General features: G+C 40.6%; 1 protein-coding gene across 3 annotated transcripts in view; it reads left to right on the top strand.

Annotated features, from left to right (window-relative positions):
• Positions 1-13,120, top strand: part of LOC122563109 (ubiquitin carboxyl-terminal hydrolase 49-like) — a 65,732-nt gene extending 52,612 nt beyond the window's left edge. For 2 of the 3 annotated variants that reach the window (XM_043716546.1, XM_043716547.1), the window contains exons 4-7: positions 4,007-4,205; positions 5,065-5,173; positions 9,028-9,248; positions 10,508-13,120. In XM_043716546.1, the coding sequence (XP_043572481.1) occupies positions 4,007-4,205; positions 5,065-5,173; positions 9,028-9,248; positions 10,508-10,701 (723 nt within the window). In that variant the 3' untranslated portion in view covers positions 10,702-13,120. The remainder of the gene's footprint in view (positions 1-4,006; positions 4,206-5,064; positions 5,174-9,027; positions 9,249-10,507) is intronic. The other variant, XM_043716549.1, reaches the window with a different exon arrangement.
• The last annotated feature ends 285 nt before the right edge of the window (positions 13,121-13,405 follow it).

Below are 13,405 nucleotides of genomic sequence, written 5' to 3'. Positions count from 1 at the left end.
AATTTGCATAATAAACTGCAACATTGTTAGTCTCATTGGCTGTAGTGTTGTTGGTTAAGTCATGAGTCAGGGCCTGAGCTGACTCCAGAGCTTGCTTTATGGCAATGCTTGACACTAATGCTGTATTTGTGTTGTAATCGGTTTGGTTAGTTTGTGTAGTGGAAATGGAACAACAGAGGAAAATACATTTGGCCACGTTTTTTCAATTCTCTGACACAAATTTAGATGATGTAAATGATTTCGACAGAATTATTATAGCAAATAATGGGTGGCACGGTAGCACAGTGGTTAGCACTGCTGCCTCACAGCGCCAGAGACCGGGATTCAATTCCCACCTCAGGCAACTGTCTGTGTGGAGTTTGCACGTTCTCCCTGTGTCTGCGTGGGTTTTCTCCTACAGTCCAATAAAAAATGTGCAGGTTAGGTGAATTGGCCATGCTAAATTGCTCAGTGTTAGAAGGGGTAAGTGAAGGGGAATGGGTCTGGGTGGGTTGCTCTTCAGAGGGTCGGTGTGGACATGTTTGGCCAAAGGGCCTGTTTTCACACTGTAAGTAATCTAATCTAATCTAAAACAAATGCAAACAATAAAAATACACACATTGAATGTGTCAGCGGTCAAAAATTGACTAAAACTGCTCTTGGTGATAAACGGACCAGATGTATCTGGACATACTTGGGCACATTTATTATGCCTGGTGACAAGTTAGGCTTATTCCAGTAAATGTTGCCACCTGCATCCTGTTTGGCACTAATTCTGGGCAGTAAATCCCTTTCCTTCGCTTACATTGATTTCAGTGTATTTGCTCTTGTTTACAAATATTGTTATGGTCTCAAAGCATCCTGCCTTTCCACGTTTCTTCAGTTCCACATGAGCTTGCACCCAATGGTTGATGGATGCCTGCCCCATCTTCTCTCTTCCCCTCTACTATACCAGTAGAAACTGAGCTTTTCTTTGTCCAAGCTGAAATGTTTTCTAAACTCCCAAGACCTCCACCACTCTCCGGTCCCTGGTTAACCTTCAATCACCTACAGTAGCCTGTATCTTAATTCCTCAGTTGTCTGGTGTGTTCTTTTCCCATTTCACCTTGTGAAATGAGTTGGGACGTGGGTCCCTGACTGTGTGAATGCAAGTAAATAAAACCATATGGAAATGGTGACAGAATTTAGGGTTTTAAAACTGAAACAAAACCAGCTTATGCCCCTGAGAGGGTAAAGCTCCACTTTGCAGAAAAACAGACATGGAAAACTAGCAAGATAAGGGATGGCGCAAAAGTAAAATTAAAGGGCTTACAAAATGCACAAAGCACTGATTGTACAAACAAAAAGCAACAAAGCACCTTATAAGAAAGAACCACTAAAAGGGATTATGAAAGCAAACTTGCAAGGGACATCACAATCAATCCAAAGCAATTTTATAGTTAAAGGGCAAGTGGATGGTCAGAAGTAAGGTTAGCCCACTAAAGGGTTGAAAGAAGGGATATTGTCAATGACTATGGAGAAGTAGCAGACATCTTGAATAATTACTTTGCCTCAGTATTTACAATAGAAAAGAAGGCTAGCTTGCCAGAAGTCACAAAGAAATTAATAATGATTCGGGACAGGGACTGTGAATAAAATTAGCGTAAGTAAAACATTGTTAATGAGGAAATTACAGAATGAAAGTGTGACAATCCCCATGACCTGATGATTTCTAGCTATTGGTGTTAAAGGAGTGGAAGAGCACATTGCAGATGCCCTAACTATAATCTTTCAGAGTTCCCTAGATACAGGAGCTGTCTTTTTGGAAGAATGCGCATGTCAATCTGCTTTTTAAGAAGGGTGAAAGAGGAAAAGCAGGGAATTACAGACCCCAGTTGGCTTAACATCTGTAGTGGCGAATCTATAATTAAGGATGGTAACCGAGTCTCTCGTATTCAGTTAATCGGGGAGAGTTAGCATGGATTCATGACAGGTAGGTCATGTTTTCCTGAAGAAGGGCTAATGCCCGAAACGTCGATTCTCCTGTTCCCTAGATGCTGCCTGACCTGCTGCGCTTTTCCAGCAACACATTTCCATCACAGGTAGGTCATGCCTGACAAACCCTATTGAATTTTTTGAAGAGGTGACTTGTGTGAATATGTGGACGTTGTTTATATGGACTTTGAGAAGGCATTTGATCAAGTCCCACATAAGAGACTGTTAGCCAAGGTAGACACCAACAGAATTGAGGCTAAATTATTGACATGGCTAGAAAATTGGTTGGCAAGCAACAGAAAGGAGGGATAATGGAGAGGTCCTCAAATTGGCAAGATGTGACCAGTGGTGTCCCACAAGGGGAAAAATGAAAGAACTGTGGATGCTGGAAATCTGAAGCAAAAACAGAAATTGCTGGAGAACTCTCATCTTGGAGATAAAGTAAAAAGTGTCTTATAAAAGGTCGTTGGACCCGAAGCGTTAACTCTGCTTATTCTCTGCAGATGCTTCCTGACCTGTTGAGTTTCTCCAACAGTTTGTTTTTAAGTCCCATAAGAATCTGTGTTAGAACCTCCCGATTATTCACATTATTTATTAACGACTTGGTTAATGACATAGAAAGTTGTATATCAAGTTTGCTGATGACACACAGTTCAATGGCATTGTAGACAGTGTAGATGAGAGCGTACAATTACAAAGGGATATTGATAGTGAATGGGCAAAATTGTGGCAGATAAAATTCTTTATAAGCAAGTGTGAGGTTATCCATTTTGGACTGACAAGGGATGGAGCATGTGACTTTCTAGATACCATGAAGTTAAATACAGTGAATGTTGAAAGATACTTTGTGAGAGGGTGGGTTCAGGTGCATAGATCTTTAAAATGTCATGAATTGTTGCTGAAAATAATCAAGAAAGCTTAATGGTATGCTCGCCTTTGTATCTAGAGAACAGAAGTACAAGGATGCAGAAGCTATGCTGCAGTTGTACAAAACCTTTGTTAGATTCCACTTGGGGTACTGTGAGCAGATCCAGGCAACGGGTTAAATTCCGAGCCGAGATTACACACATTAGGTCTGTTTCCTCAAGAATGTAAAAGGTTAAGAAGTGAGCTGATTGAAGCCATCAAGATATTAACAGGGAAAGACAGGGTGGATAAAGATAAAGTATTTCCACTGGTTAAGGATTCTAGAACTAGGGCACATAGTGAGAATTAGGACCAGCCAATGCAGTAGAGATGTTGGGAAGCACTTCTACACACAGGATAGTAGATGTTTATAACTCTGCTCCCCAAACTGCAGTGGAACCTGTTAATTTTAAATCTAGATAGATATTTGTTAAGCGAAGGTATTGAGGGATATATGCTAAAAGCAGATATATGGAACTAGGCTACAGATTAGTTGTGATCTTGTTGAAAGGCGAAACAGGCTCGAGGGGCTGAATGGCCACCTGTCCTATGTTCCTGTTACTAAACTGAGCAATGGTTAGATCAGCAGTGGTTTTCAGTTTTGGTTGTCCTGTCTAGAAAGAAAATGACAATAGGTTCACCAAGTCGATCCCAAAGATTGGAAATTAAAATTGAAAGCCATGTTCTGACTTTACCTGTTGACTAAGAAAGGCTTTTGCCTGAAAAGTCGATTTCGCTGCTCCTTGGATGCTGCCTGAACTGCTGTGCTCTTCCAGCACCACTAATCCAGAATAAGAAATTTAGGTACGGCTTTAAAATAAATTTTAAATAATTTTGAAAGGGTGAACAGAGAGAGGCTATTTTCTCTAGCCATAGCATTGTTCAGAAGTGGTCAACAATTTAAAGTCATATGAAAATGAAATATAATGGAAGTGGCTTGCTTCAAAGTTGGCGAACATAGAATCCCTTTACTAGTGAAGTCCAAGATTGCACCTTTCCAGGAAATAATGGATAAATATGCTTTAGAGAGAATTGACACAGATGGATAGAATGGCCTTATTTGTGCTATAAACCATAAGTCATTTTATGGGGTCAGTCATCTTTAGTATTCTGGGAAATCTGTTTATATTATTATCCCTTTCTACAGGTCACGTGCCTGACATGCAACTACAAATCCAACACCATTGAACCATTTTGGGATCTTTCACTGGAGTTTCCAGAGCGTTATCATTGTCTTCAGAAGGGTGCTACTCAGCTTAAAGAATGCACTCTGACGGAAATGCTGGCAAAGTTTACAGAAACAGAGGCTTTGGAAGGAAGGATTTACGCTTGCGACCAGTGCAACAGTAAGCAGTGCTCCTTTTAAGTGAGCTTTCCTCTCCGTTGAGCTCTCTGATGCTTACTATCCAGACTTGAAGTACTCAAGACTTTTGCACCTGTGTAATGAGTATATTCTTAGATGTGACTAGAATTTTTGTTTTTAATAAGCCCCTCTTGCCCTGTTCAGACATGTTATGACACACTTCCAAAGCAAGTGAGACTTGATCCCGGACTATCCACAGCCAATCCTGTCCTGACTGTATGCTTACATAAGCAACGATAATCACTAAATGGAAAGCAAGAGCAGGAATTATGATTTCCCTGTTTAAAGGTTCTGACAGCATTTGAAGTGCCCATACAGAGATGGCAAGACTTCATAAGGACAGGGATCATCTTTGGAATTCTTCTGGCCTGTATGGCTATTCACTGCTTCAACAAACTGAAGCATTGGGAGAAATACTAAATTGTGGCCACTTCATGGGACCTTAAGATAACACACAGATTCATACTTCTTTTACCATGTATTTTTCTAGTTGTCATTGTATTGTTCTCAATTACTGTTAAATCAAAAATACCTTTTGAACATTTGCATCGAAGGATCAGTCCACTCAGCACACTGTTTGGTCTGGACTTTTAAAAACCACAAAGCGTTCCTTGTCACAGAACAAACTTAAGCTGTGAAGCATTGCTATAAGTAGGACAGTGATGTATACCAGTGCATCTGATCTTAAGTACTTTTAACTGAAAGTATGATTACCCTTCTCTTTGTCTGTTTCAGTAAAATATCAGTTAAAGTGATACATAAGCAACAGCATAGAGCAGTTGGGCCAAATGTCCTGTTTCTTTGCTATGAATTTTATATAATTCTGGCTAATTATCTCTCAGGTAAACGACGAAAATCCTCGCCAAAGCCCCTCGTCCTGACAGAAGCTCAAAAACAGCTAATGATATACAGACTACCTCAGGTCCTCCGTCTGCACCTTAAAAGATTCAGGTAAGATGAATTTGCTGCAGCTGCAAAAGCTTGTGTTCCTATCACAGTTGCTTAATCTATGACTATTTTAATTGGTATATTTGTCATTTCAGTGCTCAAATGCAGAGCACTCTTGAATTAGAAATCTGTGTTCAAGTCCCACACCAGAAACTTCACAAATTTCTAGGCAAGCGCTCCACTATAAAGTATTACAGAGGGAGTACTGCACTATCAGAAGTGCAATCTTTCAGATTAAATTTAAACTAAAATGCTGTCTGCTCTATTGGCATCTGCAAAGAATTCCATGGCACTATTTCAAAGAAAACTAGGGAAGTTATCCCTGGTGTCTTGACCGATAGTTATCCCTTAATCGACATCACTGAAAACAAATTATCCAACAATTATCATCTTGCTGTTTGTAGGAGATGCTCACTCAAACATAGGTGCCACATTACACAGCGATTACACTTCAGAAGGACGCTTCATTGGAAGGCATGAAATAAAAGTTTTTAATTCTTCTTTACTCTTTCCAAGAAAATAACTTCATTTTGATTAGAATCTGAGCTAAGTGTAGTCAGCATATTGAGTCATCAATGAGACCATTCTAGTTGCAGTCTAGTTTCTGCAATATTTGGTCCGTTTTGGTTTTTTTTAAAATACATATTGAATTAAAGATTTCTTACAAATCTTTTCATTCCTCTTAAATGCACATTGCATAAATGTGGGAGTTCCTTGGACACCCCCTAAAATAAATGTATTTAATATTTAATTTTATCAATATGAAAAGCTAACCTTGAAGTTACCACAGACTGAAACAAGTTGGAAAATCCTAAGAGAATTGGTGCTATGTCTTTCATTGGTGAAAAGCAGATGATGGCATTTATACTGTGTATGAGAAGGCTGAGTTCCTCATGTTAGTAACCATTTGTTGCCGGAGCACTGATGCAGCAAAACATTGTCTATTTATTGATTGATTACTCTAGGCGTGACAGGGATATTAAATGCATATTGCATGAATTGTCCATTTCTGCAGTAGTGTACAGTCTTGGCTAAGCAGACAGCATATCCTCGCAGCATCCTTTCCTGGCCTGTCTTTGATTTATCATACTACTTGTCTGGCAGTCAATATTGAATGCACAGAAGTTTCCTCCTCCTAATACAATTCTTTAGTGCTCCCTGACCACCACTTCCATCTCTCGAGCTGATTTAAGTTGAGAAATACCTTTCAGCACCGTTGTTGCTCTTCACCTTGAAGAGTAAGTTTCTGACAATGTATCTGCACCATCACCAAGCCTGTGTACTTTCAGTCCACAACATTGCTGAACTCAGTTCCTATCTCAGTGCATTCACGATTGGAGTTGACAACCTTGCTTTTGATACTTGATAATTTCAATGCTGTCCTGACTGGCCTTCTAACATCCATCCCATATACGTTTATGCTCATCCACAACATTGCTTGTATCTTAACTTGCTCTGGATCTCATTCCCTGTATAGGGAAACCTCGATTATCCGAACAAGATGGATGGGCATTATTTTGTTCGGATAATCGATTATTCAGCTAATCGATTAAATGCCTTTCCTCTGGGGCTCAGAGGTTTAAAGTCTGCCCACAGTTCAGAAGACAGCAGCAGCACACCCCCTGCCCCCCGTGCCCCCCAACTCCATCCAACACCGCCCCCACCCGCCCCCAAACATGTCCAACACCGCCTGCCCCTCCAACATCGCCCCCAACGCCGCTGCCCCCATCTCTGTTCAACGCTGCTTGCCCCCACAACCCCCCCACACAACATTTTACTGTAACTTTTTGATAGGTTCCACATTTGTCGTGTCCAGATTATTGGACAGATTATTTGGGGAAGGGGGGGTTTAGGATATATCCCTCTATAGAACTCCAGGGAAGGTATGGGGAGAGAGAATGGGCGGGAGGTCAGTCATTTGGAGACGGTGCCTGTTTAATCACTGTAAACAAAAGACACGATCAGTGTTGGCAACGCATCTTTGATGTAATGTTTCTATTGGGACCTCAAATCTCCTTTGGATAATCCGATATTCGGATAATCGAGGTTCCTCTGTATTTCTGACCTCCTGGTCTGACACTGTCTTAAGTTTGAAATTCTCCTTCTTGTTTTCAGATTTCCCCCATCTACTTAGCCGCTTCCAGACCTACAAATCTTTTCAATTTGTGCTTTTCCAATTCTAAATTCAATTCTTAAAACCCAGCTGTTGATCAGGTTTTTGGACGTAGGTCTTGTTCTGTCCAGTGACTTTGTGTAGAAGTATTTTGATGTCACTCTTATTTAACTTTGGAAAGCAGCAGCATTTTACCTGAGAGATTAGTCTAGGGCAGAGGTGGGGAACCTTTTCATGTTGGAAGGCCGCATTATATTAGTTGTAATCTAATAAGGCCGCATCCAAGAAACTTCAATTATATATTCTTCAAAATTCACATTATTTTGTAAAAATCTAACTACTATGTACTAACTTTAAAAAAAATGAAAAAAAATGTTAATTCTAAAGTTAACTAACCTTTTAATGACTTTGTTCTGACTGCTTTTTGTAGGAAAGCATTTGAATATTTGGTTGCAGCATGGGGGTCTGCAGTTTTAGTCCTCATGACTTACCAATTTTCTAATTGTGGCGATCAGTCTGTGAGGATTATTTTGCTGAATTTTCTTTTATTCTCTGGTATTTTAAATACCTTCATTTTAAGATTAAAATAAAAATAATAAAGGATGAAAAAAACATATCAATAAAAAATAAAAGATTTGTTCTGCAAAATTTGGATTCATTCAAAAGGCCCCACACAATGGCCCAGAAGGCTACAGGTTCCCCATCCCTGGTCGAGGGCTTCCTTTTGATTCTCCTCTTCCCAATCGAATCTGTCCCATAAACAAGAGCCTGTTGTACAGCATTGCTGTTCTGGTACAGAATTTTGCTGTAGGTTTAGCACTATGTATTGGTGCTCTGTTACATTGCCCCAGCGGCAACTGATATTTTATACCTTAATCCATTTGAATTAATTCTCTGTGGTTAGACATCATGACACCTTTTATCCACTATATTCCCTTGCTTTTACCAATTAATGCATTTGTTCTGTGGGCCTAATTTTTACCCTGTTAAATAAACCGATGTGTAAATGCCTGGCCCTATATATTTTCCTCACTTTATTTCTCCCCCTTTCTTCCTCTTGCCTCCTGCAAGTGTTTATCCTTTTTTGGTATTATAACATGGTGCCACAGTTCCTTCCAGGTTTTGCAGGAGTGCAGACAACAGCACTCGAGAGTGTGACACACAGTGGGCAAAGAGGCAACCTGTGAATTAGGTCTATGCATGGTCCTGCAGCAATCTTAACACAACCAGACAGTTTCAGAAACCAGTGAAGGGAATTTAGGGGAAGCATTTCATGGTTGTTGGTGATTCTCTAGTTCCTTGCCCCAAGGATAGGTTATTTGTGTGTCCCTTTAACAGTGAATGCGATGCTAAACATCACAGCACTAAGCAATTCTGCATTATGATATTGTGGAAGTGTTAAGCTATTTTGGAATGCATCACAGTCAAGGCATCTCCTGTCCTTGTGCACAACTTTCTGCTGAGGTACTGAGCTGCGATCAGGAGATGCTATCCTGGTTAATATGGTTTTCATTATATTTGCTGCTTTTCCTACCGTGGGAAGCCGATATCCCTGCTGTGGCTGAGATAGCTAACTCAGCACGCATCAAAGATTAAACTTTTCACCTTTTGTTGTTGGGAATTGTTGTATTTAAACAAACTAATAAAATGACTTATTTTTATCTGGTTATCTTATACAGAATCAGTATTTTTTACAGGGCATTGATGTACTGTACTCGTGTTCCTTATTTCCCTCTTGATGCAGCTACTGTGTTTTTAGGTGGTCTGGCCGCAACCATCGTGAGAAGATAGGGGTGCATGTCAACTTCGACCAGGTATTAAACATGGAGCCTTACTGCTGCAGGGACTCTTCCTCCACTCTTGGCAAGGAAAGCTTCATATATGACCTCTCAGCTGTGGTGATGCATCATGGAAAAGGATTTGGCTCAGGACACTATACCGCATACTGCTACAACACAGAAGGAGGTCAGTATACTTTTATTGAGAAAGGGTCTTAAATGTCCATTACTATGAAAGTACAATGGTGGAGCTCTTCCCCTCGACTCAAAGCTCCCGGAGTCATTTCTGAATTCATACTCAGCAGGGTGGTTTTTACAGTGGGTACCACAGTGCCCAGTTGAAAAACTTGGCATCCCACTCCTGATTGCATTGACGTGTCCACTGCTCATAAGAATGTCCTTGGGAAGATAGTCTTGCCTGACTATGATGCCCTCTGAGTACGAGTAGCCTGTCAACCTCCATTTACCTGGCAGAACCAGAACGATGACTTTTTTTGAGTTATCAAAGGGTTGTTGGCCATCATCCAAAATTGGCATCAAACGTAATAATTTCCTTCTTTACTGCAGCTTCCAATGAATCATACTGTATGTCAGCTATCTTCCCCTTCTAAGCGAGATATTCCAAATTAGGGATGAGCATAGTCCTCTCTAAAGAAAATCATTTGAGTTTAAGTGTCATCATTTTAGTTACGACCACAATTGCACAAATGTCAATTATTTCCTCTGGTGACACCTATATGTGCAGTGAAATTGTCAGTCCTGCTTACTGAATGCTGTCTGTCTCAAACTTGCAAAAAGACTATCTTATCATTCTCCCCACTTTCAAGTTTGCTTCTTTCTGAATCCTGCAAGAGAAAATATGATTGTTGCAGTTTTGTAGAATATGTTTGAACAATTTGTTGCAGTTCTCTATTTTGAAAAGGATTATTTGAGGTGAATGATTTATCACAGTGAGGGGTGTTTGCTTGAAACAGCTAAACCAGGAAAGAAATAAAATAGCTAAATAATAATGAAAAGTGCAAAACAATCTTAGTCCAGTCTGTTACTTTCCTCCTCCAACTATTTCAAAACTTCCAAGATGTTATGTTTCTTCTGATCACTTTCCCAAAGATGTGATGTAGGTCAGACTGGCTTAACAAAGTGCATTTAGTGGTGTAGAACAAGTCCACAGATGATATAGCTCCCATCCTGTAGCCCACTGACCCTGTCTGAACATAAGGAGAATGGCCATTTGGATAAAAAACAAAAGGCTAGTGTCATCCAAGGAAGGAGTGGCATCCGCAAGAGTGAAATGGGGAGTGGATAAGACTTTAGGATTTGCGGGGGAGTGCAAGTTGCATATCAGACTATATGTAATTTAATTGACATATTCTATATGAATAAATATTCTGAAAATAAGAAACACTACATTTTATAAGTCTGCTGTATCTTTTTTTCCCTCTTTAGAGTTTTGGGTCCACTGTAATGACTCTAAGCTAAATGTGTGCAGTGTGGAGGACGTGTGCAAGACCCAAGCCTACATTCTCTTTTACACTCAAAGAACCGTGCAGAACAGAGTGGGGTTTGTCACAGACATGCATTCTGAACCTCAGGTGCCAACCAGAAATCCAGAGAAGAACAGGAGACTGACCTTCCCCTAGCATGGGGTGCAAAAATCATTATTGGAATTCACTGAAACCATCCAGCGTCAGCCATTGGGAACCATGTTGGGGCTGATCAAACACAGATGTGGTCTCTTGTGGGCTACAGTTGCCGTAGGGCTCGTTTACTGAAGCATATATAGCCTTCCTATGCATAATATGGTAGGGTTTAATTCCGTACTTGTCAATTAAAATGGTTTTTTTCAAAGTGTCCAACTGTCCCAGGTCAGATGATGTGGATGTGTATGGTATCAACATTCCTGTTGCAAAAGTTTTTCTTATTCCCCATCCACTCCCCCCAAAACAAAAGGTGGCACATCTATTGTCAACGTTTATGTTGCTGGCTGATCTTGAGATGCAACATTTCTGATACTTGCTTTCATCCTTTAACTCCCAGAAGGTGCCTTTGTTTGCCACATGATTCACTGACTGAACATAGGTACGCGTGTTCAACCCATTCTCATTGTGTACTGGATGCAGAATTGTTTACTCCCTGTGGTGCAATAGCAAGCTAAGCTTGATCTGATTCACTAATTCTGCATTTTCACATCATGGCCAGGGCTGTTTCACATTTGCATTGACCCTTCACTAATTATTTCAGGCTCCATTGTACCAGCTATGACTTGCCGCTAATGCTGCAGAACAGTGAAGAAACCACAAGAGAAATCCTTGTCCCTTTGCTCCCATTTTATGATTTTGTACTTTATTTAAGTGTAAGGACTCGTGCTGTGAAGAATTACTGACGCAACACCAGTCTCCTCACTAAAACTACTTACAGGCTTGTATGAACCTTTATAAGATGTTCTTTTTCTGATAATGTAAATCCCTCTGTTGTGAGTCTGATCGCTTCAGAACACACTGTTCTTGGGAGTTAAAGCAGCCATAGTGATTCAATGCACTTCTGCAAACTCTTCCTTGCCTGAGCTTTTGTATGGATTTTGTGTGAGGGTAGAGATTGTGTTTTCAGCCAAGTCCTGGTCTTTAGATAGATTGTGCGTAGCTGATCATGCAACAATAACATGGCAGCTTTGGAACTGTAAGTTATGATTTTTGCAACAATTTCAAAATAAATGTGGGAGATTAACTTTATTCAATATGATTTTACATGTGTAAGTAGTCTTTGCCAATTGTGTGACCTCCCTTTTCCATTAAGATTTGGTTTAACTTTGATAATTCTTTTAGGAATTCAGACTATTCAGAACAAAACAAAAACACAATTCTGCTGCCTTACAGCTAGCAGGTTTGAATATATTCCCAGTTTTCAGAGTAATGTTGCCCCAAGGGCTGTTGGCCACAGTGGGTTGCAACAGCATTGGTTGGGCAATTCCTTTGTCTGCTCCTGGGATCTCACTGAGTTAACTAATCTTTCCCAGTATAATGATAGTAGTGTCCCTAGACGAGGTAGGTTGGAAGGAAAATCAGTGAGGAATAGCCCCAGTCGCTGCTGGAAGTTGTGCCTGTTCATGTCAGGCACGTTCTGTCAACACAAGATGCTGAGCGCTTGTGGAACTGCACTGTAGCGTGGGTCACCTCCTTCAAAGGGAGGAGCGAGAAAAGGAGGAATTTAGTATACATTTGTAGTGTGCCATCATAATAAACCAGAGAGAGAGAGAGAGGGAAAGGCGCAAGTAGCGGGGAGGGAGGAGATCTGCTGTTGTCAAGTCGCTGATACATATACAACGGTGAGAAGTTTGGTTTGTCGTCTTTTTTTTTCCTGACTTAGTTCGATACACCTTAGGGGAGATGGGTAAAGCTGCGTGAAATATGGTGCCATTGAGTTTTAAATCTTATTTGAATTTGTTATTCCTTTTCCGAGTGGGATTTTTGAAAGGTTCAGAATTCGGCTGTCAAACTGTTCTCACAACATGTTTTCAGTATTTGGCTCCCAGGTTGGTGCCAGTGTATCACTCGGCTGGAGATCGCCCTATGCCTGTGCAATGATTTTTTTTTTCTCTCTGGCTGATCCTTTCCCGTTCCTCAGGGGACAGATTGCTCTCTGTTTTGCCATCCTTCATCCAGCAACTCAGACAGTGAACTGACGAAAGTACTCAGGAGGATGAAAGTTTTAAATATTTGTTGAGACAAATTTAAATTCACTCTTGCCTTTTTTACTTTCTTATCTTCTCCTTAAGTTTAGAATTTGCTGTGCTATTGGAATGTGCTGCTTCCTGTCACTGCAATCCATCCTCCCAGTTGTAGATATTTTTACTTAACCTGTTCAGACACCTATGGAATAAGTGGGACTTAAACCCAGGCCTTCTACCTTAGAGATAGGAACACTGCCACTGCACGACAGGAACCAATTGCAAACTTGGTGGCATCGATTGCTCTGCCCATCTTACGGCAGCACAGTGCCTCAGTGGTTGATGTTGCCTCACAGCGCTAGGGACCTGGGTTTGATTCTTACCTTGGGCTACTGTCTATGTAGAGTTTGCACGTTCTCCCCAGGTCTGCCACCCACAATCCAAAGATGTGCAGGTTAATTGAATTAGCCAGGCTAAATTGCCTTAGTCAGGGGTAAATATAGGATAGGGGAATGGGTTTGGGTTGGTTACTCTTTGGAGGGTCGATGTGGACTTGTTGGTCCAAATAGCCTGTTTCCACACTGTAGGTAATCTAATCTAGATTCTGGTTCACTTGGTCACAAATCATTGCTGGCTATCACTTGCTTTGTTGATTTCTAACATGATTCAAACAATGGTGC

The sequence above is a fragment of the Chiloscyllium plagiosum genome, chromosome 26, assembly GCF_004010195.1.
Source record: "Chiloscyllium plagiosum isolate BGI_BamShark_2017 chromosome 26, ASM401019v2, whole genome shotgun sequence".
Taxonomy (NCBI): Eukaryota; Metazoa; Chordata; class Chondrichthyes; order Orectolobiformes; family Hemiscylliidae; genus Chiloscyllium; species Chiloscyllium plagiosum.
The sequence above is the reverse complement of the archived record's forward strand: the minus strand, read 5'-3'. Positions and strand labels throughout refer to the sequence as shown.